The sequence below is a fragment of the Xenopus laevis genome, chromosome 8L (assembly GCF_017654675.1).
Source record: "Xenopus laevis strain J_2021 chromosome 8L, Xenopus_laevis_v10.1, whole genome shotgun sequence".
NCBI classification, from domain to species: Eukaryota; Metazoa; Chordata; class Amphibia; order Anura; family Pipidae; genus Xenopus; species Xenopus laevis.
The window spans coordinates 93639163-93667090 of NC_054385.1; the positions used below are offsets into that span (position 1 = coordinate 93639163).

General features: G+C 36.5%; 1 protein-coding gene across 1 annotated transcript in view; it reads right to left on the minus strand.

The window, feature by feature from the left end:
* The window catches only part of mnat1.L (MNAT1, CDK activating kinase assembly factor L homeolog), a 98981-nt gene that overhangs the window by 31281 nt on the left and 39772 nt on the right, over nucleotides 1-27928 (minus strand). The window contains 1 exon segment of the mRNA NM_001086892.2: nucleotides 2951-3072. Coding sequence (NP_001080361.1) covers nucleotides 2951-3072 — 122 coding nt within the window.

Genomic DNA, 27928 nt, shown 5'->3' on the forward strand with positions numbered 1-27928 from the left:
GCCCAATGTCTACAAATTGGTGTCCTATTAAGCTGTTCAGTCAATAATGTCATACATACATTCATAAATCTACCAAATACTACATGTGTACTAAAATGGGCAAATGGACACACCCACTTCATTTAATCCTATGGTATTACAGGATCAGTTGAAAAGAAAATACTGAGCAGGTAGTTTTATAAAACAAATGGATTCAGTTATAGGAAAATCTGAATACTGAGCAGGAAAATACTTTAATAAATAAGTTTACAGGTATCGGACCTGTTATCCAGAATGCTGAAGACCTGGGGTTTTTCAGATAACAGATCTTTCCATAATTTGGATACGTTAAGTCTAGAAAATCATGCAAGCATTAAATAAACCCAATAGGCTGGTTTTGCTTCCAATAAGGATCAAATATATCTATTTTGGATCAAGTATAAGTTACAAAAGGATTATTGTTTTATTACAAAAGGAAAAGGGAAATTTGGATTATTTCAATAAAATAGAGTCTATGGAAGCCTTTCTGTAATTCAGAGCTTTCTGGATAAGGGGTTTCCAGATAATGGATCCCATACCTGTCCTAGTTATCCATAATTTGATTAAAGGACAGCTAAAACCCTGCTTAAACCTTGCTTTTCTTTAATAGTCAACGGACCTAGGGCCACTAAGTGCCTCTTCCTAAGCCATATGAACTAAAATTCCAAACACAAACCTTTTAGGAAGATCATGCACAGCTTTCATGCACAAATCTATACACCTGTGTACTATTCCAGGCTGACACATGGACAGAACAGTGAAAAGGACAGTTTGTTGCTTAAAGTTCACAGTTTCACATTACTGTCCAGGCACAACCGCCAAGAAAAGGAAGAAAAGAAGATCATGATATTCAGAAATACCCTGGACCAGTGCAGTATTCTGCTAACAGGAGCACCGGCCCCAGATTTCGGGTGATCTATTATTATATCACTGGTGTGTGCCTAACTTTTATATAGTGAAAAGTTGCTTATAATAGCAATTGTTTCCAATAGGCAAAATGTTATTGTTGGGGTTGCATGCCCTTTAAGCAATTAAGGTCTTTAGTTGTCTATTAAATCCAATTACAAGTGCTAATGATTGTGAATTGCTATTAAATAGATAGTTATATGTTAGTACTGTGTGTTTGTCTCCAGTAATTTGATGTTTACCTAAATGATCACAAAACATCTGGCTACGTTGAAAGACTGATAATGACAGTATTGTTGTTTAACCCTTTAAGAACCAGCAGAATTTTGCACTAAATGCCAGATATTTTGTGAACATTTTGTGCTCCCTCACTATAGGGGCATTTCCTGTGAGGGGGGGGGGATTTTTAGTTTACACAGGAAAACTATACATAATTTTTTTCCTTGTGGTCCTGTTTTTTTGCGGCCAACCCGGAGCTTTCTGAATCTGCCGTTTTTGTGTTTTGACTTTTAGGACAAAATTTATAGCTTTAAATACCAAAAGCAAAATGGAAATTTGTTATTGTTCATGATATAGGGATTTATGATATTTGATTTTATGTTCGAAAACTCAACTCATTTGAAAAGTCTCATGTCTCTCAGATGTGCTAATATGTATAGTTTTATGGATATTTATGATTTCAATAGATCAAAATCTTCCAGCAGTAAATTACAGCAGCTTGAAGAGCAGCTCCCATGGCTACACATCAGCTTCTTTATATAAACCATTGTAGTCTTCTGACGCAAACACATCATTTTTACTAGTGCAGAGCAACAGTACATTATATTTTAATTACTTGGATATCCTTTCATGTTTTGGCGTTACTGCTCCTTTAAAAACAGAGCAGTTGGAGTCGGAGGTATCATAAACTGAGGAGTCGGAATTATGTACCAACTCCACAACCCTGTGAAAATCGGCTTAAAGCTTCCACTTTCAAGCATCTTATCTCCAACATATTATTAGGTGCCAAGAAAAATTTGCGTCCCATTATACAAAGAATTGTCAAAGTATTTGATATTTAGAGACAACAAAATTAAGTTTGTGCATACATATTTCATAGCATATATTTCTAATACAAAAAGAAATACTGCCTGATTGATGTGTGGTGAAAGTGACAAATAAGTGAGTCGACCCCTGAAAACCTTTTATTTTCAGAAAACACACATTCTGTTGAATCTAAAATGGGTAAATGGTTCTTTGCATGGCTAAGCAGCAAACAGCAAAGTTACACAAAATCTTTTTATATAATTTATGATATTGTTACAAATCTTGCATTATCCTCCAGTATATGTCCCACATTTCGTAATGCACCAGCATAAAACATGCTAAATATTAATGCCAGGGGTCCACTGAACAGTTTGATGGCCAATATGCATAGATTTATTAAACTATGTGGGGTACAGAAGAACCCAAATAAAAATAGCGCATATGAATTTTCATGGCTGACTCTCTGGCTGCTGCAATTTATGCACCCGTTGTGTGTATTATGTGCCATAAGACTCCTTTAAAGGTATGGAGACCATAGAAAAACATATATTTTCCAAAAGTACACATTCTGCCAAAATGGGTAAATGTACCTTTCTACGGCAAACTACCAAACTTCAAAGCCATGCTAAACATAATGGCTTTTATGAAGAAAATCGTCACAAAGCTTGCATTTTACTCCATTATATAACGCATGTTTATAACATAAAAGAATCAAAGTTTCTAATTATGAACGCCAGGGGTCTACGAAGCAGTTTGACTCCTGTTATGCATAGACTTACCAAACTATGTGGCATGCAGAGGCACCTCTGGGAAATCAAGCCCCAGGGGTCACTCATCCCCCTGCTCTGCATGTTGCCTAGGGGCTGGGGAAGGAGCAGCTTTAAAAGTAGAAAGTAGACTCTACAATCTATGGCACTTAATGGGTTAATAAACTCATGTTTTTTTTACAGCATGTTCATTAGGCACAGATGCATCCTATACATAAAGAGAAAAGACTTACCCTTGCCTTCCCAGCATTTCTATGTGTGGAACTTGTGGGCCGTAAGTTTCAATGTGAATAGGCTGGTACTGATATAAAGCCTCTTCAATCTTCGTAACTGGCACAGAAGCAATGTGGTGACCCTATAAAAACACAGAATATGCTTATTAAGCTGTAATTCTTTGAAAGACATTTCAAGAGACATTTGGTTTTGCTACTGTAATTGCAATCTGTTTGCATCATTTCAGTAAATTACATAGAAATGATGAATGACTGCTAATGGGGTAGTTCACATTTAAGTTAACTTAAGTTAGTTTATTATAGTATTGTCTATCCTTAGCAATTTCGTTGGTCTTCATTTTATAATTTTGTATAGTTACGGAATCATTTACCTTCTTTTTCTGCCTCTTCTCAGCTTTAAAGTTAAACTGACATCTGATTGTTGCAGGTCAACGACCCCATCGACCAAAAAACTATTGCTCTGTGAAACTACTGCTCATCTTCCAGTAGGAAAAACTAATGCCTGGTTTCTAGGGTAAATTGGGACCTAGCAGCCAGATTGCTGCTGAAATTCACAAAAAATATGCATAATGTTTGAAGAATAGCACAGTGTCTCAGAATATCACTTTTAAAATGTTCTCCCTCTCCCACAGCACAACAAAATGCTCGGACAACAATTCTAGAAAGAGATGCAATCATCCTGCAATAAACCATCTTAAAAGCTCCTGTTAGTCACACACATTTTTTTATTTACATATTTTAACCCCTCCAACTAAAATGGTTGGGTTACTTTAACTTAATTCAATAGCTATACTATTTAACAGTCTAAGGTGTTCAAAATTGTGCTGTGATATAAAAAGAACATCTGTTCTTTTAACTGAGATGAAAGTTCGTTGGATTGGCGTTATGATTAGACACAAGGCCTAGGGGTTATATTTATCAAAAAGTGAAGTTAGAGATGGCCACAGTCCTCTAGAGTGAAATTCCGCCACTCTCCATTCATTTCTATGGGATTTTTAAGTATTTATCAATGGGTGAAAGCGAAAGTTCCTCCTTTGATAAATATGCATTTCAAAATCCCATAGAAATGAATGGAGAGTGGCGGAATTTCACTCTAAAGCTGACCAAAGACGCAAAGATCTCATCGTACGAATCGAGGATTCGTACGATTTTCGGACTGTGTGTGGAGAGTCCCGACATTTTTCGGCCGGCGGAGATCGGTCATTTGGTCGATCTGAGAGGTTACAATATTTCTGTCGGCTGCCGATAATATCTCTGCATGTATTGTCGATCATACGATTTTCAATGGGAGACTGTCACTAGCTTTGTCTATCGTACGATTGCTGTCAGAGGCAGAACATCGGCTGATCTATTCTTTTACTACTTTATTTGGTCAGAATGGTAAGACTTTGATCTGAATGGTTAGTGGCAGGTCGGGAGATGGGAAAGTCCAATCGTACATTGATTCGTACAATCGGATCTTTGCGTCTGTGGCCAGCTAAAAGGACTGTGGAGATCTCTAACTTCATTTTTTGATAAACCCCTAGAGAGCAGATTTATCAAAATGTGAGGTTAGAGTTTAAAAAATCAAAACTCACCATATTCTGTTCATTCATATGGGTTTTTTAGAACCATATTTATCAAATAGTGAGTTCTCGCTTTCACCCATTGATAAATACAATTCTAAAAATCCCACAGGAATTAACAGAACGCGGATGAGTTTTTATTTAATACAATCTAACCTCACATTTTCATAAATCTGCCCCTTAGATAATATTTTACTTGTTCAGTGTACAGAATAAGTAATGTAGTAACTGACAACAGCAATAATTAGTTGCCAATCTGGTTTACTGAGCTGCTACCAGAAAACTTGAAAGGGGAGAAAGAATCTGTTTTTAAAACAAACATTTTTGATTTGCTAGAGGGTTGAGCAACATTTCAGTGATTTAGGAACACACTGATGGTCCCCCAGTTAAGTCTCTACATTTTGTTTGTTGCCATTGCCCCGCCTTATGCCCACAACATGCTCCCTTTGCTCACAGTTGCAGTTAGTAATAACGTCATGGCAAAAATTCCACAGTGCCACTTTTTGTCACCGGTCACATCACAACCAAGATCCCAATTCAGCCATTGCTGTGTGTTTTATGAAATCAGATGAGTTAAAATGGAACTAATCAGCACATGGCTGAGGGTCTTGGGTCCTTACGGCTGGACTCCTTAAGGTGGATCTGAAGTGATCTACACTTAATCTAATTGCTTCTCTGAGCACTCTTCCACTTTATATTAATTTTTATTTTGAGCAGCAGCTTAGAGATATTTGAATTTTTAGGCTGTTAATAGCAGGCTTTTGGCAGAGAGCCAGCAACCCTAGGGTTAACTAAATACAGGAAGTAAATAGAGACAGAGAGGGTCGCTGACACGCTAACCTTTGAAGAGAGCTGTAAAGCCTGTTATTAGCAGTCAAATATCCAATAACCACAAAAAAATAGAAAATAAATGTAAATTGCAAAAGGTACTCACTCTGAAGACAACAGTTTGTTAATTGGCTGTTAGATGTTCTTAAACATAATTAACATGTTACTGCCACAAAGTGTACATAGTTTTAAAAAGAGCTTTATTTCTCCTCTCTACTGTTCTGTTCTAAGGCCAGGGCCAGACAATGGCGGATCTCCGTCTGCCTTTCCCCGCAGCGGATTCTTGCTGCCCTGCTGGATCATTTGATCCAAGCCTAACTCTCCATTTACATCATGGAGGAAAGTGGGAAGATAAGGAACCATAAAAAAAGCAATCAGACCTCAGAAAACAACATTTACAAAGACTAGTAAATTGTCTCCCATGCAGGTAATTCTCAGAGAAACCCATATCAACTGCTATTTATCGTCCTCTTTATTCTAAAGAAAAGTCTACTAGTTATATGGTGCTGTAAACTGATCTCTACTGCGCAGAGGCTACATCCCACGTTCTTGGCTCATGGGAAGATGGAATGATTTGGCCAAGACCACAAGGAGCTGAGACAAGAGCAGCTACCAGGAATTCAAACCCTAGGCCAGAGTCCATTCATTCCTATTCCAATAAATTGGAATTGATAGACTGAAGTTTGATGCCTGTGTATTAATTTCAATCATTAACAGGAGTCCTTAGTGAGTATATTAATGCTGGGTACATTTTTAAGCTTTAATTTGATAATGAATAGAGTAATAATAAAAGCAAATTTTGTACATTCCTAGAGGCAAAGTAGAAAGAGACCAATAAATCTCTGTTTGATGTTCAGTGTAAACCTAAATAACCTGAAATCTTCATGCAGCAAAGGAAATGAGTTACAGAGAAAAATCCATCCAGATTCATTTATGCCAGGGCGACCAGGTCTAGAACAGAGGTTCAGATTGTCTGAAAGCATTTTCCACATTAGCAAGGGGAAGTGAACCATTTTACACTCATTTGTGGCATGGTTTTTTCCCTCCTCTGTATTTCATGCATTTACTGTACATTTTCATCTAGTACACGCTGCAGTTTATACAAATGACAAAGCTCCTAGAAAGTACTAACCAGCAATCCATGCCTGTACCAGTGATGGGTAACTGTGATCCCCTGCAGTAATTAAGTGGGATATAATATATTACAGCTAATTATGATAGAAGTGGATAAGGCAAGACTGCAACTTCCTACCTCTTGTTCTCTTACTAATAGTGCATAAAGTCATTTACTGTGCAGTGGAGAACCAATTACCTTTTAAATAAATCATTTGTCTCATATGGTTATTTTTCCTATGGTAAGAGAATAGATTATTTTCCATGGCTTTGTCAATGTAGTTAAGTATCACACATTTGATTTGCACTGAATGAGCCTTAATTCTTAAAGTGGCCATACACGTATACACGTAGAGATCTGCTCGTTTGGCGATTTTGCCAAACAAACGGATTTCTACCCCATGTGCCCACATTGATGTGGGCGATATCGGGCTGATCCAATCGTGGGCCCTTGGGCCCAATGATCGGATCATAATGCTGCCAATATGGCGGTCATATTGAGAACAGATGCAGCCGTGATCCGACGGGACTTTTAACCCTGTACGATCGACATCTGTCTGACTTTCGGGCAGATATCAATCGGGGAAGCCCGTCGGAGGGCCACACGCACGGGCCGATAAATTGCCAACTCTGTCTGTCAGCAGCTTTTATCGGCACGTGTAAGGCCAGCTTAAGGCTATGCAATTATTTCCAATAAAATGTATCATATTTTTTTTTTTTGCAAAATAAGGACAACGTATATTTGGCAACATGCATGTCTATGTTAAAAGAGGAGTAACCCCAGTAAAATTAAGTATCAGAGCCAAACTATGCAGAGACATTATCAAATGCCATATATGTGTGACTCTCTGATTTCACAGTGTGGTACTAATTCATTTAACTGCAGGTTGATAATACAAGAGTCTGAAAGCCCTGCAGGGGGCACTCAGTAACCAGTGTCGTATTTAGCCTTCCTTAAATGACATCACATGTTTATTTTTGTAATTGTGCAAATGATCAACAAAAGGACACCAGTTAGAAAGTTTATATATCAAACTTTCACTCCTCCAGAACAGAAACAAGAAGCAAAAGCAGACGACACTAGAAAATGAGAAAGCTGCCTTTGTTGGCCAACATGCCTATTTATAATAACAGAGTTGACACTTTCTGCTTAGCAGAGGTTAGTCATGGTCATTGTAGCTTATGGACTAGTCATTGTTTTTTTTTTGTTTTTTGTTTTTTCCAAATATTATGTGAATAACGACTGCAAATACTATTGATCTCTTTGGAATTTGCACACACTGTCCTTAATGATTGTAAAAAAATTAAAAAAAATCTATTTTAAAGCCAGATGTTCATTTTCTATATCGTGCCTAGGAAGTACAGCATTATTGATGAAAATAGTATTATAGATCCCTATATTTTTATGTATGAATAAAATAGTAATTTCATACTAGCAATGTATTAAATTCCGAGTACTGAATGGTGTCCAAGACCTTTATTATAAAGTACTTTGGCTTACTTCTCCCCAGACACCGGTAATTAAAAATTTTGAAAAACTGAATCAGATAAATGTAAAACTGCAACTACCTCCTCTGATGAAGCGCCCAATGGAGCAAAAAGCATCAGGAGGGAGTGTGTGTCATGAGGTATGCTGACAAAGGGAGGACACTGCCTTGCGATATGTTTTTATACAATCTGATATAATGGTGTTTATGGGGTTTGCTGTGATTATTTTGTACTAATTAACGCTTGAATTGAGCCACCTTGCATATTATTTATTTTTTGTATTGGAACCTATGTCAATTGACAGTAAATTCTCAATTTTTTGCTTGTTCAATTGAATAATGCAGCTAATCCCTAAAGTAATGTTATCTTGTATTCTGCTAGTTTTATAACTATCTTTTTTTTTTTTAGATTTCTTTTTACTCACTCACTTACACTACTCCCACTTACCCTCCAGGTTCCACTGGCACATCACATCTGTTTAACAAGAATAAGAATCAGAGGCCTATGCCATAAAAGGGATTGAACTGGCTTTTATTTACAGCAGGCTGTAGTTGCCATTTAACAGACTTTGAATTTGTCTCTGAAAGCAATGTGTTTGCCCTAAAAAAATTAATTGTGTGTGTATATATATATATATATATATCAAAATACTCAAATACTTAGTCCCTTTGTAAAATGTATAATGAAGCAATAGAATTCTTAATGAATCAGATGAAAATTGAGCGTAGGACTGGCCAGATATGGGATGACTTTGACGTAGTTGGCCAGCTTAAATATATTGCAATATATGGACAAACAATCCCTGTTTTGTTTAAAGGGTAAGGCATTTTTCAGTAGCAGTATGCACAAAATGTCTCTGTCTTAAATATATTGATAATGGGTTGAGTGCAGAGGACTCTTGTATTTGTCTATACATATTTTGTGGTCACACCCTCATTGCACCCCCGCCTAATGGTTTTAAAAATAGGTGGTGAGCACAACTTTCCCTTGTTTGTTATATTATATATATATATATATATATATATATATATATATATATATATACACGTATGTATATATATATATATATATATATATATATATACACGTATATATATATATATATATATATATATATACACGTATATATATATATATATATATATACACACATATATATATATATATACATACATATACACACACACACATATATATATATATATATATATATATATATATACATATATACACACACACACACACAAGGTGGGGGGTCCAGGGGGCCACATTATTAGGGCGTAGACTGCAATTGCTGTTGCACTAGAAAATTAGAATTTCCAGTTTGAAAACCAGAAATTTGGCTCTTAAAAAGGTACCAGGAGAGGCTTTTTGCCTACACTGAAAAAGTAAATCCACTGTGTATATAAAAGTCACCTGTGTGTGTGTATTGTTTAGATCCAGCAGAAGCATAGCAGGACTGCAATACTTATATTTACAGTCATGATGCACATGTATTAGCAAGTTAAGATTATATGGCTGGATGGGCAATTAGGTATCAAACATGTAAGCACAATCAACATAAATAGAATGAAAGCTTGGGATTGATCCCCTGAACAGCTTGCTAGGAGACAGGCCTCTCCTTACTTTATTTCAGGCCGCGGAGTCAAGATCCTATCGCAGCACGTTGAATAAGAGCCAGGGAATGAGTATGGGTGAAAGCCCAGGATTCTTTCCGCTCAGTTTCTCCTAGCTTCGTTCTTCCTGTTATTCTCCTCACTAGCAGAAATTCAGAAAATACCGTTTCCATGAACCACATCCAGACACCTCCAAGTATAAGCCCTTGGAGAGTGCTAAAGAGTCTGTGGTTGGAATCTTGTACCAAAGCCATAGAACAGATTACACTGAACCACTGTTACTTGAAAAAATGTCCCTTACATTCACGTTTTTAAAGGAGAAGGAAAGTCTATTTGCACTTGGGGGTGCCAAATATTAGGCACCCCCAAGTGATGTATTGACTTACCTGAAACCCCCGGGCCGCTGCTCCTATCGGCAGAAAACTGCACTGGCCTGGGGTTTTTCTAGTGAACACCACAGAGCGATCCTCTTCCCGGCTTCTTCTTTCTTCAAATTTCCCCTGGCAAACACATGCGCAGTAGAACGAAATAGCTGACTCTTTAGTTACAGTTCGGCTTTTCGTTCTACTGTGCATGCGCAACCGATCAAAGAGAGAGGAAGCAGGAAGAAGATCTCTCCGTGATGCTCACTAGTATAACCCCAGGGTGGTTCAGTTTTCTGCCGATAGGAGCACCGGCCCGGGGTTTCAGGTAAGTCAATACAATCAATTGGGGGGTGCCTAACATTTGGCAACCCCAAGTGCAAACAGACTTTCCTTCTCCTTTAAAAAGCAACAGCAAAATTACGGGTAGAAAAAGATGGTTAACACCTCTGTAGTTGGAAGGCCTGTGATTCTAATGTGCAAAGCAAACTCTTAACAGAAGGTAAACTACTGTATGCCTTTATAAATTCAAATTAAGGTTTAGTATGATGCAGTAATATTCCGTTAATTAGCAACTGATCTTCATGTTATATGGTTTTTAAATGATACAGCTTTTTGTTCTGCAGCTGTCCAGTCTGGAATTTCAGCAGCCATCTGGTTGCTGGAGTCCGTTTTACCCTAGCAACTAGGCAACGGTTTGAATGAGAGACAGCATAGGGTCTGAACAAGGGGAAAAGTAATTCAAAAATGATAATAATACAACTGTAGCTTCACAGAGCAATATTGTTTTAGTTCCCAGGGTGAACTATATAGTTTACCTCCAACGTGAGAGTTGAAAGGAAGTAGAAAAGAAAACAAATAACTAAAAACTACATGAAGACAAATTGAATAGTGGCTAAAAAACAGGACATTCTACAAGATACTAAAAGTAAGTTCTACTCCTTTAGGAGTAACTACTCCTAAAAGCAGATATGGCAAAGAAAAAAAATGTAAGGACACCAACTACGTATTATAGAGCAGGGTGAGGTTAAAATCCAAATGGAATTAGAGCACATGGAAAAACTGAATCTTTAAAATGAATAGAACAGGCTCAGTATGAGACAAGGATTTTATTTGCATAGATAGGATGGGGGAGCTTAGGTGCACTGTCAGAATATACATGCATCCTGCTAGAGCCCATCATTTGTTAGGCAAATGCCTCGTACACATGCACAGACAAAATATGTCACTTGCTCTGTTTAAGATCTGCACAGAAAAATATACCAGGTGCTTAGCAGGCAGGCAGCAAGATAGGTTGGGCTTTCTCTTGGCCAGCGAAACTGCTTTGCTCAGCAGTGAATGGAGATGCAACGACTTCCTTCTCATCTGGCATTTAAATAAAATGAGAGCTACAGCCAAGAAATCTGAGCACAATTTATTTCAAAATTAAATGAGCCTTATCAAGGGAAAGTCAGTACAGCGTATGGAGATTTGTATTGTAATTAGGTTTACCTTTTTTGTTTTTAGGCTCCGTCCTAATAGCTAGCAGCCGTTTGGCAACTGGTAATGTGTTCTTTACAACACATTATTTTTAATATATCCAGTACTCCTTACAGCAACACAATCTATTGCTATTGATGGTGTTTAATCATTATGGGAGTCATATAATTGAGTGCTAAAAATGAAAATAAAGACATTCAATTTTGAATGACTACAGTGCTGATTATCCCTTAAAAATTGGTCTATATAGTAGAAAAGTTTATACTCAGCACAGTTATCTGTGCTGATCTCCCCTTGAAAGATGAGTCTATAGAGTGGATTAGTTTATATTCAGCATAGTTAAAAAAAAACGAGCCAATCTTTTGCCATGGTGACCAAAGTTCGCTTAAAAGAATCTTTGGTTTTTAACGAAGGAACAATTTGTAGCACATTGTTGCTAGTATTTTTGTTTTTATGGAGGTTTTTTTTAAGATTTCTTTTTTCTTCGCCACACTTCGCCAGGGCGCCGCTAATTCACTAAAATCTGAAGTTGCCAAGTTAAAGTACAATGGACATATATGTAGCAGCAAATACATTACACTACACAAGCCTGGGAAAGATTCATAAAATAAAATAGAGTTGTTATTTAGCCCTATACATGTGCCCACTGTATAGTTTAGGTGCCATATGTTTGGAAATGTAGGGGGGAAGGAGGGTACCCCAAAAAAAATTACGATCTTTTTCAGCCTATCACCCTTAAAACAAGGAAAAAACTCCAGTGTTTTTTGGGACTTAGAAAACATTTCAACTTTTTTTGAAACAATCCCTATCTACTCTATTGCACTTCGCCTGGTCTGAGGTGGCGAAGGCAAGTCTGGCGCAGAAGGTAACGTTCAGTAAAATGCGCAAGTTAGTGAATTAGCGTAGTTACGTCCCTTCGCCATATTGCAACTTCGCCTGGTGTAAGGGTGCAAAGTAGCGCTAGAGTAGGTCCACTTCTCTAGCGAATTTACACCAGCACCCATTAGTAAATCGGCGAAGTAACAAAATGACGCCACGCTGGCGAATTTGGGCTAGCGCTTTAGTGAATTTCCCCCTTTTCTCTCCATTATTATGGGGAGAAAAAGTAGTGCTGGACTAGGGCTCAATCCCAACAAATTAGGTGGAGATTGTATACAGGTTATACAGGTATGTAACCTGTTAACCAGAATGCTCAGGACCTGGGAGTTTCTGGATAAGGTATTTTTCTGTAATTTGGATTAAATAAACCCAATAGGCTCGTTTTGCTTACAATAAGGATTCATTATGGGGCCCATTTACTTAGCTCGAGTGAAGGAATAGAATAAAAAAAACATAAAATTACGAATGTTTTATTGGCTACTTCGACCATCGGCTACTTCGACCTTCGACTACGAATCGAACAATTCGAACTAAAAATCGTTCGACTATTCGACCATTCGATAGAAAAACTTCTACCCCCTAGTTCGCCACCTAAAACCTACCGAGGTGCCATGTTAGCCTATGGGGAAGGTCCCCATAGGCTTTGTCACAATTTTCTGATCGAAGAAAAATCATTTGAGCGAAGGATTTAATCGTTCGATCTAACGATTTTTCGTTCGATCAAACTATTTGCGGTAAATCCTTCGACTTCGATATTCGAAGGATTTACATTCGGCAGTCGAATATTCGACCCTATATAAATCTGCCCCTATATCTTAGTTTGGATCCAGTACAAGGTACCATTTTATTATTACAGAGAAATAAGAAATCAGTTTTAAAAATCTGAATTCTTTAATTAAAATGGATTCTTTGGGAGATGGCCGTCCTGTAATTCGGAGCTTTCTGGATAAAAGCTTTCCGGATAACAGTGGAAATGAGAAAGGGCTAATGGCCATAGTTTACATAAAATTTAAACTGACATAGGAAACGTAACATATAAGCTAAACTGTTTTAACTAAATCACATTAATAATATTATGCAAATGTAAATTTGTGCAAATCTGCAGGGAACAGTAGTTTTGATTTTTAGTATCAAACCATGTGCATGTTGTATTAATGGACAGTTGCTATTTATTAAGTGCTTTGGGAAGGCATTCTGTTTATAATAATCATTCAAAGAACAACCTAAACACTGACCTAGCTTTAGCTGCTCACTGAAAAAGAGAGAATGCTGAAGGTCTTGTTGCACCATAGTGGTACAGCCAAGCAACGGCACAAAGTATGGTAATAAGATTGTCTCAGGTCACAAACTAACCCAAAATACACAAACTGTACTTCCCTGTACTATCACTATTTGACCAAATCAGTCAGATGAATGTTCCACATTAGTGGCAGAAGATAGATTTTATAAATTTTAAGAATGATAAGTAACAGGTAGGGTAAAAACATATAAAGTGAGATATAGTACATAGTAAAACCAAAGTGAACCGGGTCTCTGTAAAATTTTGCTAGCCAGAACATGCAAGATATGAGGTGTGAGAAAAACAATATTTACAAAAGGAGACATTTTTTATTTAATTTTAAAACTGCAATATGTAATTCATCTTGTGCTAATCAAGTACAGTAGCCCAGGGCATTCTATGTATTTTAGCCTAATGAAATTAGAGTGGTCATGCAACACATCGTAATCATCTTCCTGGCCTTCAGCAAAGGAGGTAAAGTTACAACAGATGAACTGAGCATATTTGTTAGCACGGCTTACACTAATTTAATACTATCAATGCAAGCTGACATTCTGGCAGTGGAATGTGCCCTGAGTTGAAAGGAGACAGGCATAAATTCGGAACTACATTGGAAACAAGACCCAAGGAACGTGTAGCTAATTCAGGTGTTTCCCCTCTATTGAATATGCAGGGTTAAATGGAGCTAAATGTCCCCATTGGTCTCAATTTGAAAGGTCATTAAAATGCCAGGACAAGTAATTTTGACACAATTCTCATCTGAACTCTCTCATAGTGACATAATTTAGATATTTTAGGTCATTCTGATGCCATGTTTTCAGCGGGGATATCATATGCTATATTCACAATGGCACACTGCTAGATTACATCAGTTATTTTGTGCAAAGAACACTGTAAACCCTGTTGTAATTGATAAGAATATAAGAAAATTATTATATCAGCGACAATATACAGGAATAGGACTTGTTATGTAGCGTGAGGTTTTCCGGATAAGGGGTTTTTCCGTAATTTGTATCTATATACTTTAAGTCTATTATCAATTAAACATTGAATAAACCCAACAGAATTATTTTTCCTCCAATAAGGATTGATTAAATCTCTGTAAGGAAAAGGTATTGTTTTATTGTTACAGAGAAAAAGGAAATGACAAAAATGTTGAATTATTTCCTTAAAATTGGTATGTCGGAGCATTCTGGATAATGGGTTTCCGATTAAGGTATCCCATGCCTATATATACATATGCTTAAAAACAAGTGCACAATATAATGTGTATATATATATATATATATATATATATATATATATATATATATATATATATATATATATATATATATATATATATATATATATATATATATATATATATATATATATAGCATCACTATGCTAAAAACAATGCTCAAAATTATCAAAGGAAATCCATTTCCAATAATGGGAAGTGACTGCCACCACAATGCAACTCTTGCTAAGAGAACCACCACAAATATCTTATTAATAGAAATTTATAAGTATTCAGAGGCAAAATAAAAACGGTATAGTGTGCATTTATTGTGCTGTTTCACACAATGTTGTTCTATTCAACATGTGAAAGCTGAATGCTTACCATAAATTAACATCTATATTTAAATTTTAAATAATGTCCTGATGTTATGAAGCAAAGCCATCCTTGCAGGCAGGTGATTAGTTCCAACTCAGCAAAGAATTACACAGAACTGAACTCTTAAGCCCTTTTGGAAGTAACCGAGCAGATCCCTTCCAACAGTTGTTCTAACATGTGTGTTTGCCAATCATACACATTTGCTGCAGTACATTCCAGGGTTTTCTAATTAATCCCCAAATTCATTTTGGCACATGGGTTACAGCAGCTTTTCCCTAGTTTTCTATATATTTCAATGAGACTAATTTTCCTGTGTGAGTTGAAGATCTATTTGCTTGAAGGGAAAATATATCCCCCCTTCAGCTGTAATGTGGGACGAAACGTTAGATGCACAAATTTGGAGCGTGGGTCCTCTTGAACATATATATATATATATATATATATATATATATATATATATATATATATATATATATATATATATATATATATATATATATATATATATATATACACATATATATTTCACAAATAATTCTTCATTTCATTTTCAGAATAATAAAAATCTATGCTGACTGCAAAACAATCTTGTTGGATTTTTAACATTTAATTGTTCTTAAAGAACAAGGAAAGCCTCAGCACGAGTCATACCCATTCTAGGGCGTGCTAAATTGAGTGCATATGTACTTACCAAGTGTCCCATATATGAATCCCTTCCCCAACAGCACAACAATGATCATGCATTTTTTAAAAACATGGCTTACATCACATCTAATTACGAGCTGCTCTCGGAGTCAGACCAAGACCAAGCACTTGTGCAATTCATTCATCTAAAATCCTGCCCAGGTGCTCCTATGATACAGTGCTTCTGAATATACAGTGACAAGGTTATCATGTGTTATCCGTTTCCTAGGTTTGTCCCAGTTTTTGTTTTGGAGGTTGCCTTTTAATATGTTTAAAGGGATTCTGTCATTGCGTACACGGTATACATTGCAAATAATTAATTCTACCATTTAAAATGTCACTGAGCCAGATGCTGCGCTTTTAGAAAGAGCCAGCACTTCACAATGGAACTGCTTTCAGATAAGTTATTGTTTCTCCTACAAAATGTAACTGAAAGAGTTGTGGTCTGAAATTGGGTGTTTTACTATTGAGTGCTATTTTCATATTTACTACCAAACCAGGAGCATTTTCAGAGCACAAGTCACATGTCTGAGGGCACCTGGGAAAAAAAGAACATGTCTAGCTCCATGGCAGATTTCAAAATTAAATGCTGGAGATTCATTTTATAAAAAAAAACATGGTTTTCCCTAAGGAGGGTTCCCTTAAATCCCACTCAAATGTAAAATGAGTTGGGGAGCATGAAAGAGAGTCCCTGGGGGTGCTAAATAAGGGATGTGATTGGCTACTTGGTACCCCCTATATGTAATGTTCTCCCCAGTGGTGCGCACAAAGAATTGTGTGAAAAAACAACATTTTGAATTAATCTGACCTGCACACACAGTTTTTAAAAATGCGCACACAAAATTATTTGCAAAGATAGATGAGATGGAATTAGAGGAAATTTTGCCTATATGGACTGGCAATCTACAGAAGGCTCTATTTGACAGTACATTTGGTTTCTATGCAACCAAAAGTTGCCTCTAAAGCTGGCCATAGCCATGTAGATTTTATCTTAAGTCCGTCGATCGATCATGCGTTGCAACCTCCTGACCTGCAACTAACCATTCAGATTAAATAAAGTAGTAAAAAGAGCAAATCAGAAGATGATCTGGCCATGAATTGATAGACAGCAATCATACGAAAGTTAAGTCCAACAAATAGTAGTGACAGCCACCCATTCAGATAGGCAATACATGCAGGGATATTATAGTTAGCCGACAGAAATCTTCTAACCTGTCCAATCAACTAAACAACCGGTCAACATGCTCGGAAAAATCCACACATGGCCCGAAAATGGTACAAACCTTTGTTTCGTATTGTCTAATATTTGCATCTATGGCCAGCTGTCGGTAATAATCCACACATACAAAGAAATCAAAACAAATAAATCCATAAATTAAGTTATGTGTAATAAAGTGGAATGACACAAGGAATAAGTCTTGAACACGCGTACTGAAATTTATTTAATACTTAGTAAAAAAGCCTTTGAATCGTAATGACAGCTTCAAGACACCTCCTGTATGGAGAAACTAGTTGCATGCATTGCTCGGGTGTGATTTTGGCCCATTCTTCCACACAACCCGTCTTCAAATCTTGAACGTTCCATGGGGCCTCTTGTATGAACTCTGATCTTCAGTTCTTTCCATTGATTTTCATTTGGATTCAAGTCGGGCGATGGACTGGGCCTTTCTAGCAGCTTTATTTTCTTTATCTGAAAAAAAACAGAGTTTCCTTGGCTGTGTGTTTGGGATCATTGTCTTGCTGAAATGTCCACCATTGTTTCATCTTCAGAATCCTGGTAGAGGGCAGTAGATTCTTATCAAGAATGTCCCGGTACATTTCTTCATTCATCCTTCCTTCAGTTATATAAATGTCTGTCAGTACCATATGCTGAAAAACAGCCCCACACCATGATGTTCCCACCTCTGAACTTCACTTTTGGTATGGTGTTTTTGGGGTGATGTGCAGTGCCATCTCTCCTCCAAACATGATGTGTGCAATGATATTCAAAGAGTTAATTTTTGGTTTCATCTGACCAGTCTATATTCTCCCAGAATTTCATTGGCTTGTTCAAATGTTGTGCAGAAAACTTTAAAGAGGCTTCAACATGCTTTTTCTACAGCAGTGGAGGCTTTTGTGGTGAGCGCGCATAGAGGCCATGTCGGTTGAGTGCAAAACGTATAGTTTTCTTTGAAAAAACTGTTCCTGATAATTCAAGGTCTTTCTGAAGTGAACACACAGTTTTTACCAGTGCAGAGCAACAGTATATTATATTTATTTACTTTGATACACTTTCTGTTTTTGGTGTTACTGTTCCTTTAAAAACAGAGGAGTCGGAGGAACCATAAAGTGAGGAGTCTGAGTTGAAGGATTTATGTACCGACTCTACAGCCCTGATCTCTACAGTAGTAATGATCAAGGCCTTCAAATTCGTCCCAAGAGTTCTCATCTTGAATTTTGTTAGAAGTGTCTGTGACACGCACATGCTCAGTGTGCTTTGAGCAGATGTTGAGTTTAGGGGTTGTCACAAATTATCAAGCAGAAAATGAGGTTTGCCTGTCATATAAACTCATGCTACAGGGCTGATTATTACATTTTGAGCTGCCATGTACTAATAATCTGAATTACAGAATTATATACATAATTACTATAGTGTTTGCAAGATAAAGATACAACTAATGTTAAAATGTTTCTATGAACTTATTGGGCTGATCTTAAAGGAATTGTTCAGTATAAATATAAAAACTGGGTAAATAGGTTGTGTATTATAAAAAATATTTTCTATATAGTTAGTTAGTCAAAAATGTAATGTATAAAGGCTGGAGTGACTGGATGTCTAACATAATAGCCAGAAAACTACTTCCTGCTTTGCAGCTCTCTTGGTTTCCACTGATTGGTTACAAGACAGTAACCAATCAGTGACTTGAGAGGGGCACATGGGTCATAACTGTTGCTTTTGAATCTGAGCTGCATGCTAAGGATCAATTGTCCCATGTGGCCCCCCCTTAAAGTCGCAGGAAGTAGTGTTCTGGCTATTATGCTAGGCATCCAGTCAATCCAGCCTTTATACATTACATTTTTTGGCTAACCAACTATATCAGAAACATTTTTTATTTTGCACAGCCTATTTATCCATTTTTATTTTTACACTGAACTGTTCCGTTACAGTCATTTGGAAGGGATGCAGGAATTGCTAATCTATGAGCACATAATAAGAGAAAGCACATCTAAATGAGGCATAACTTGTAGATTTGTGCTGAAACACAATCATCAGGGTCTAGGTATTAGGAAGATGGATATCAAGTTTATTATCAGCTTAAGTAACAAGCTACAGACCTACAATGTAAAACCTACAATGAAAAAAACATCATTGAATTAAATACAATGTAATGTTTTATTATTAGAGAGAAAAAATAAATCATTTTAAAAATTAGAATTATTTGATCATTATTAAAATATATTCTATGGGAGATGGCCTTGCCATAATTAGGTGCTTTTGGAAAACGGGTTTCCAGATAGGGGATCCTATACCATCATTGCCTTTTCCAAGCATTAGCTAGTAAACATAAGCTTTTTTTTTTTTTTTTAAACAATAACTTTTTTCTTAGTAATAAAAAAACAGTACCTTGTACTTGATTCTAACGAAGATATAATTTATCTTATTGGGGACAGACAATGCTATTGGGTTTAATAAATGTTTCAATTACGACGGTATGGTGAACCAAATTACAGAATAACCCTTTATCTGGACAACCCCAGGTCCCGAGCATTCTGGATTACAAGTACATAGCTGTACTGCTATACAGGAAAAAAAAGCATACAGAAAAATGTATTACTCTCGAAATCAATATTTATTCAATATACTAACGATTTAAGAAAGCAACATTTAAGGCCCTTCTAAACCTTCTTTTGGGCACATTCACTTTCCTGTGCTAAAAGTCCAGCTCAGTTTGAGGATATTAAGTTCCATTCTATAGCTAGGGTTGCCACTTAGCCGGTATTTTACCCGCCTGGCCGGTAAAAATGATGGTTGATCCCAATGTTATTTATAGGGAAAAAAGATAAATATATAGGACGGACGGTATTTTTTTCCATAAAATAGTGGCAACCCTATCTATAGCTAAAGTTCATAATCACTGTAATTAATTATTCCCCTATGTACACAGGAGTAAAGCAAAAGCAAGTTTGCATTATCTATTAAGTACTATAAAGGCAATTACTCCATTTTCAGAAATCTGAAAACATTATGCAAAATAAGGTTTAATTAATAGGCACACTGTCCGTTAAAATCGGGACTTTTTTTTTTTCTTGTTTCTTTTACACTTTCTCTTACATTGCATGAGTGCGATAGAGAACAAATTGAGATCTCACAGGGTGGCAGACGTGCTGCATGTAACCCCTCTGTGAGCTGAGAGCCTGTAACATACTACATTTACAGACTCTCCCAATATGTCTCTCTGCTTGTGCTGCAATCACCCCAGTAGTACACACTAGCTCTCTGCCCTCTGCTATGACCTCTGCCAGAGCAGCTGTGCAGTTTACCATGGTGTAAATCCTCCCAGACAAGTTGAACCTGTTCTTTTCGGCACACAGCCATACTAGCTGAATAGACAGTGGAGATTTATTGTGAAAGGGGAATGGAGGGACTTCTGTTGCACAACCAAGCCATGTCAAGCATGTGGCTAAATATAATCTTTCAAAATATTCAAAAAGCTTTTAAATAAACAGATTTTATCCCTATTACTTCATGGTTCTATTCTACTGGATGAATAATGGAGGTACTTGAAATCATTACATGAAGTGCCTTATTATTGCATAATGTTTGGTTTTCCATAGCTTGACCTGAAATGTATTTTCTGTTGTAAAGCAGCGTCTTAGAAGCAAACATGATAATCAGAGGCGGCTAAGGCAACTAAGAGTCTTTGTGCTTTAAACACAACAGGGAAAAAAGTGACTCACAGTTTTATCACCTGTCTTTTTTTGGCTTTTAATTCCATTCTGTGTATATCTAAAGGAAGGAATCGACCTTAAATTAAAGTGAATCAGCACTGCTTAAAAGCAAAACATAGCTAAGCACAGTCACAAGGTATACAGATAATAATCTAGAGATTTGAAGTCATAGCAAGTAATCAACATCCTAAAGGGATACTGTCATGGGAAAAATAAATGAATGAAATTTTTTTCAAAATTAATCAGTTAATAGTGCTACTCCAGCAGAATTCTGCACTGAAATCCATTTCTCAAAAGAGCAAACAGATTTTTTTATATTGAACTTTGAAATCTGACATGGGGCTAGACATATTGTCAATTTCCCAGCTGCCCCAAGTCATGTGACTTGTGCTCTGATAAACTTCAATCACTCTTTACTGCAAGTTAGAGTGATATCACCCCCCTCCCTTTTTCCCCCCAGCAGCCAAACAAAAGAACAATGGGAAGGTAACCAGATAACAGCTCCCTAACACAAGATAACAGCTGCCTGGTAGGTCTAAGATTAGAACAACACAAAAAAACCCATGTCCCACTGAGACTCCTTCAGTTACATTGAGAAGGAAAAACAGCAGCCTGCCAGAAAGCATTTCTCTCCTAGTGCAGGCACAAGTCACATGACCAGGGGCAGCTGGGAAATTGACAAAATGTCTAGCCCCATGTCAGATTTCAAAATTGAATATAAAAAAATCTGTTTGCTCTTTTGAGAAATAGATTTCCGTGCAGAATTCTGCTGGAGTCGCACTATTAACTGAAGCGTTTTGATAAAAACATGTTTCCAATGAAAGGATCCCTTTAACCAGCATTCGTCTCCCTGGACGCAACTTTGCATTATTGTAAATTAGCGTTGTCTGAGTGAATTTCCGCCTGGCAAAATGTTGCGATGGCTGCGAAGCCATCGCTGGCGAATTTTTGCCACTTAGTAAATTAACCCCTTTAAATCCCAGATATCACTATGGCAACAAATGCCCAGCAGTGGACAACCTATAAAATGCTGGCATTTATATCGGTCTGTCCGGCATATGTAAATAAAATATTGCTTGGCAGCTAATCCTGTTTTGTATCCTATACCTTGCATACTTCTGTCACAACCGTTTTTAAAGGTCTGTTAATCACAAAATTTGCACAGCATTGAGGGAAATGTTGTTATGGCTGAAGAAGACATGACTACTACTACAACACTATTTCACTGATAAATGTAGTTAAAACCGAAAGTGCATATAAATACCAAATTCAATACCTATTACATTTAAAAATAACTTGAAATTAAAATTTAAATGATTGAAACATTGTTATTAATGTGTATAGTTGTGGGATCCATTATCCAGAAAGCTTCCCATTGCAGGAAGATCAGCTCCCATGCCAGGGTGCTCCTGCCATGAGGCGTGTTGAGAAACTCCCCTCAGGAGGCAGCAGCCCGCAAGTTACCAGGGGCGGCAAAAAGCTGCTCTGGTAACTTTTAGAGCAGAAATTCTGATTTTTAAATCACATCTGCACTAGTGTTGTGCCCCTCTTTGACCCGCTCCAATGATCAGAAAGGTAATAACTGGGTGTGAGGCAGGGAGTAGCCTCTTAAAGGCCGCCTCAGAGCACCAAGGACCCCAGAAACACCCCTGCTCCCATAGATTCCATTTTAATCAAGTAATTTTTAAACATTATTTCCTTTTTCTATGTAATAATAGTAAAACAGTTCCTTGTACTTGATGGTAACTAAGCTGCGTACATGCATATTGGTGGCAAAATAATCCTATTGGATTTATTTAATGTTTGAAATTATTTTTAGCAGACAAACTACGGTGATCCAAATTATGGAAAGACCACTTATCTGGAAGCTCCCAGGTCCCGAGCAATCTAGATAACAGCTCCCATACCTGTATTGGAAAGTTGCTTACAATTACATTTGATTACTTTTGCAAAATATAATTATATAAAATATATATTTCCCTATGTACCCCTTAATTCATAATAAAAGTATGGGACTTATTATCCAGGATGCTTTGGACCTTGGGTTTTGCAGATAAGATATGGTATTCCAAAATGGGAAAAAAATTCCTTAAGTTGGGTTAAAAAAAATGTAAATATTAAATAAACCCAATGGGATTGTTTTGTCATCAATATGAATTAAGTACAATGTACAGTTTTATTATTAGAGAGAAAAAAGAAATCATTTTAAAAATTAGAATTATTTGATCATTATTAAAATAGATTCTATGGGAGATGGCCTTGCCATAATTAGGAGCTTTTGGATAACGGGTTTCCAGATAGGGGATCCTATACCTCTGTTGCCGTCTATGTTGCCATTAAATTACATCTACAGTAATTGAACCGGTTTGTCTACTGCCCAATCTACCAAGTTAAAATAATAAACTGAGCAGGAATATCCTCCCTACACTCTCTTACTACTGCTCATGCTTCTTTTCTCAGTTCTGCAACTATTTTTCCCTGTAATTAAATTAAGTGCTTGGTATCCAGTGACCCCATATAAATAAACGTAAACAAAGACACACTATAGTCATACTGAAACCTAAAATCCGATTTACCCATATTCAGAGGAATGCATTAGACAGCTAAAAGGCTGCATGCTCTCACTAACTAGAACCTCCTGGATTTTTCTACCATTCCATATATGAATGCATTAAACCACAACTGTAACATTCTGTGAATTCTGTTAATTATGGTACATTCTAATAAACATTTAGATATAGTAGCTTAACTTTTGCAGTATTTCAGTCACAAGTGGTGTATAGGTTGACTACCTAGTTTCAGTCTTGAATAGGTTTCTCTGTATGAAAAAATGTAACTTTGTAATGTAAAATTTTAAATTACCATTGTATAAAAAAGAATTAATAATAGACAGATCAGGGGGCCTATTCTCGGAACCTCGGTATAGTGTCTATACATAGAGAGGGCTCCCCTTTACCTACTCTAATTGTTGTTTAACTTAATTAAACCAAGGCTATCACCTTCAGCTCAGAAGGCTTTAACCAGGTCCTACAAGACTTCAACACCATAGCTCAATTCCATGGTGAGGTTCTAGTTTTTCAACCTGCTATATATATATATATATATATATATATATATATATATATATATATATATATATATATATATATATATATATATATATATATATATATATAGATATATATATATATAGATATATATCTTTTCTGAAATGGACTAGGAAAACATTTGCATATCTGAAATGGACTAGGAAAACATATGCATATCAAAGAAAAAGGCCCACTAAAAAAAGGTAAATGAACATAAAGTAAACAAAACAAAAAAAGAGAGTAAAGGTGTCCATACATGCACACTTTATATCATTATACAAAGCGATGTTCGTGTATGGCGGAAGATGAGCCGACTGATCTCGGCAAAAGATTTGGATATCGGTCGGCTCGTCGATTGGCCAAGTGGGAAAATTTTGATCTTTGAAGGCACCAGAATATCAACCAGTGCTGAATCACCAGATACAGGGAAAAAGAAAAATAATAAATACACGAGTAGACAGGTATAGAAAAAAGGAGGAAAACAAAGAAAAAAAACAATGGGGAGAACACAATTAATAAGAGAAAGTGGAGACTTTGGAATAATGAGAAAGAGGAGAAGAAAATGGATGCGGTAAAGCGCATGACAGAAAGTACGAAGAAAACAACTTTTTAATAATATAAAGAGAAAGTGTGAATGTTCACTTCCCCAAGCAACAAAGCAGGGATGTACTGTCTAGTAGTGTTTGTTCTTCCATGCATTTTAGCAGCATATGGCCTTCTCTGTAACCAGTTTCTCAATACTTTCAAACTATTTAAAGGGGTTGTTGAAACACTTCTTTTCAGTTCAGTTGTTTTTAATATTTCACTCTAATTTCAATTTGTGGTCATTTTTCTAATATTGAAGTGTAACATTGCATTTTTCACCCACTTATGTCTTTCTGAAGCAGCTCTGGGAGGGGATCTCAAAACTCTGTAAACTGTTCTATATTGAAACATTTAGCTGATACATTTCTTATATTTAGTCCTGCTGAGCAGAATCAGAGTTTAAAGGCTGCTGAGAAATATATCAACTAATGCAATAAATTGTAACAGTTCAGAATCAGCTCCAGGATTATTGTGCTGCCAGGCTAAACCAGAGACAGGAACATCAAAGAATTGGAAGAATGGTAAAAAAAATAAATAAATAAAAGATGGAAAGTATTTCACCATTTCTGGTGAAAACAACTGAACTAATCATGCTCTGCGTCTCTGTTCTCAACAAGAAAGTTAGTGACCATCACAAGGCAAATTAAATATAATCAATTTATTGATTGCTACTATACTTTAACGAGTTAAACGCCTCATTTCATTTCAGGTTGTGTCATTTTTTCAAACAGAAAATCACTGGGTGACTGTAATGATGGCCATAAACTCAAAGATCTGCTCGTTTGGCGACATCGACAAACGAGCGGATCTTTCCCCGATATGCCAATAACGGCATGGCTATATCGGGGGTAATTCGACGGTTCGGCCGTATGGCCGAACGATCAAATTACGATACGCCAAGGGGCTCCGACGAGTCGGTCGGTTAAAAAACGAACCTTCCCGATTGATATCGTGGCCAGAAGTGCTGGATATAAACAAGCACCCTAGCCCAGCCACAATTTTTCTCTACACTTTTGCAGGAAATTAATACAAGCGGAGACATTACCTCCACCAAATTCATAGGACTACAGCTCCCTTATAAGTTTCTAAAAGGAACCTCTATTAATCGGAAAGGGCAGGAGTATGAAACACGATGGTCTCAATCATGCAAATAACATCCATCAGCAAGATTTCATTTCTACATTTAAATATCACATTTGGGTTTACATTTGTGCTTTATTTGCTGCTAGATCTTATCGTTTATGACTTTCACATTCATTATGTCAATGTATCCAGAAGGACCAAGTGTTTCACAAACATTTTAATTAGTTAGAAAATTACGGTAATAAATCAGGCTGGTCAGTCATAAGTCAGTGGTCTGGCAAGCGCCACAAGAAATCTGATGACAGACTGATTTTAAATCTGTTTTATCTGGCTCATACTTCAAACACTCAACTCAGTCAAGATGAAGCATATGTCTACTTGAACAGCTACTTTGAGAAAATAAGGTTAGGTTTCTCCTCTGCAACTACTACTGTATTTCTCAATTGACAAGAATATTCAAAAGCACCAGGAGAAAACACAGTATTTTCTGTAAAATAATTCTACAGTTTAAAGTTAACATGCCTTCAGTTTTACTTCTAGTTTTGTTATTTATCTACATATCAATTAAGATTTATTTCCCCCTTGCTTTGTTTTTACTAGTTTCTGTGAATACATTACTGACTCAGCTGTCAGTTCCAACCGTGTATAAGCTTGATATTTTTTAGGGGACATAACATGATGTCCAGGGGGCCCATGACATAGTGTCACTGGTAGCATGCACAGATGGAAAGAACTGAAAATATTATACCGGCAAAGAGTCTGCAGGAAGAATAGCCTGTACAGAGATACCATAGAACAGTATTTGCATTTGTATCCCCATATTCATAGCACAATGTTTTGTTTAAATTGGGGTAATATACCACTATATTTAATAATAACAACCCAGCAAATAAGGATTTCATATAAAACTAAAAAGTTAATGTTTTGGGTGGAGGTAAACAACTTAATAAGGAGCAAGCAGGGTATATAGATATACATCTATCTATTGTACATATAAGCTGCCTTTATATATGTATAATAATAAGGATATTGATAAATAACATTTGAATAAACACCTACAGTGAAACCTAACTTTTACATCCCCTGATTTGAAGTTTTCCCTCATTGTTACAAAGATTATGCATTTGTGGTCCAACCTATATATTATGCATAATATATTTCCATGATTTTCCATGATTTTATTCTGGTCCCTTGAAAAACGTAAAAATGGGGGTTCTAATGTAATTATTTTAGCATCAAACAGCACAGCCATTGAGAATGGAGCAACTATTCATTTGGTGTCAGATTGGACTCACCTTAACTAACTCATTTTCTATTCCAACTCTTTTTCCAGAGTGAAGTAGAAAGCATGTAGTATTTTAAAAAATGCTCACCAGATTACCCTAACCAAAAACTTAAATTATGCAATGAGGTATACTCATAGACGGCATTTTTTTTAAACTTTTCACACAAGTTAAAAATCTGCACTTTCAAATTTGTACTTCAAAGTGCAAGTTTCACAGCATATGTTTAATGAGGTACTGTATGTATATGCGATTTCAGCAGTTCATCATTAGAACAGCTGCTTGTATCGATTAACCATTCTTCTGTTCCCTTGTCCAGATGGTCTGTGCCTGCCACTAGCTCTACCAAACAGGAGGTAGCATTGTGGTGTCCATCGGAGGAGCACAGACTGACACCCTTGCCTTGGGTGCCAATAGATATCAAACAGGAATGTCCAGCTAGCATACACTTGCAGAAAATCGAATGAAACACTGTGTTGTACAATGTTTTCAGTATGTGTATGGACAACTGTCTGATTAAGTCTCATCCATGCACGTGCAGCAAAAGCTCACCAAAAGCTGGCAGTATTTTGCACCCACATTTCTTTTAACCTCCACAACTGAAAAGCATAGAAAGCTCATTTACAATCAAGTGTCTATCAAATTGTTTTTTTTTTCTCTCCAAGTAAATATCCACACCACAGAAACAAATGTTCCTTCATTTTATTTATACTTATATATACATTGGTGTTAATGCACAAAATTAACACTAAATTAACACTAAAGAGATACTGTTTTTTTGGGGTTTTTTTTGGATGACAATTTTATTACTGCTTGAAAAAAAAATTTTTCTGTGGTATTGGTAAACTTCCGAGTCAGCAAGGTTGTGGAAACTGGGTTGCTGCCTATTTTCCATTAGCATGCACCAACACTTTATGCACCCCAGGTTGAGCTTCTCACATACATTCCTAGTGTTGGACTGGGCCTTAACTCACAACTTTTATAATGAGTGGTATTCTGACTCAATTTGCAATTGGTTTTCATTTTTTTATTATTTGTGGTTTCAGTTATTTGCTTTTTATTTAGCAGATCTTTGGTTTGCAATTTTAGCCATCTAGTTGCTAGGGTCCAAATTAC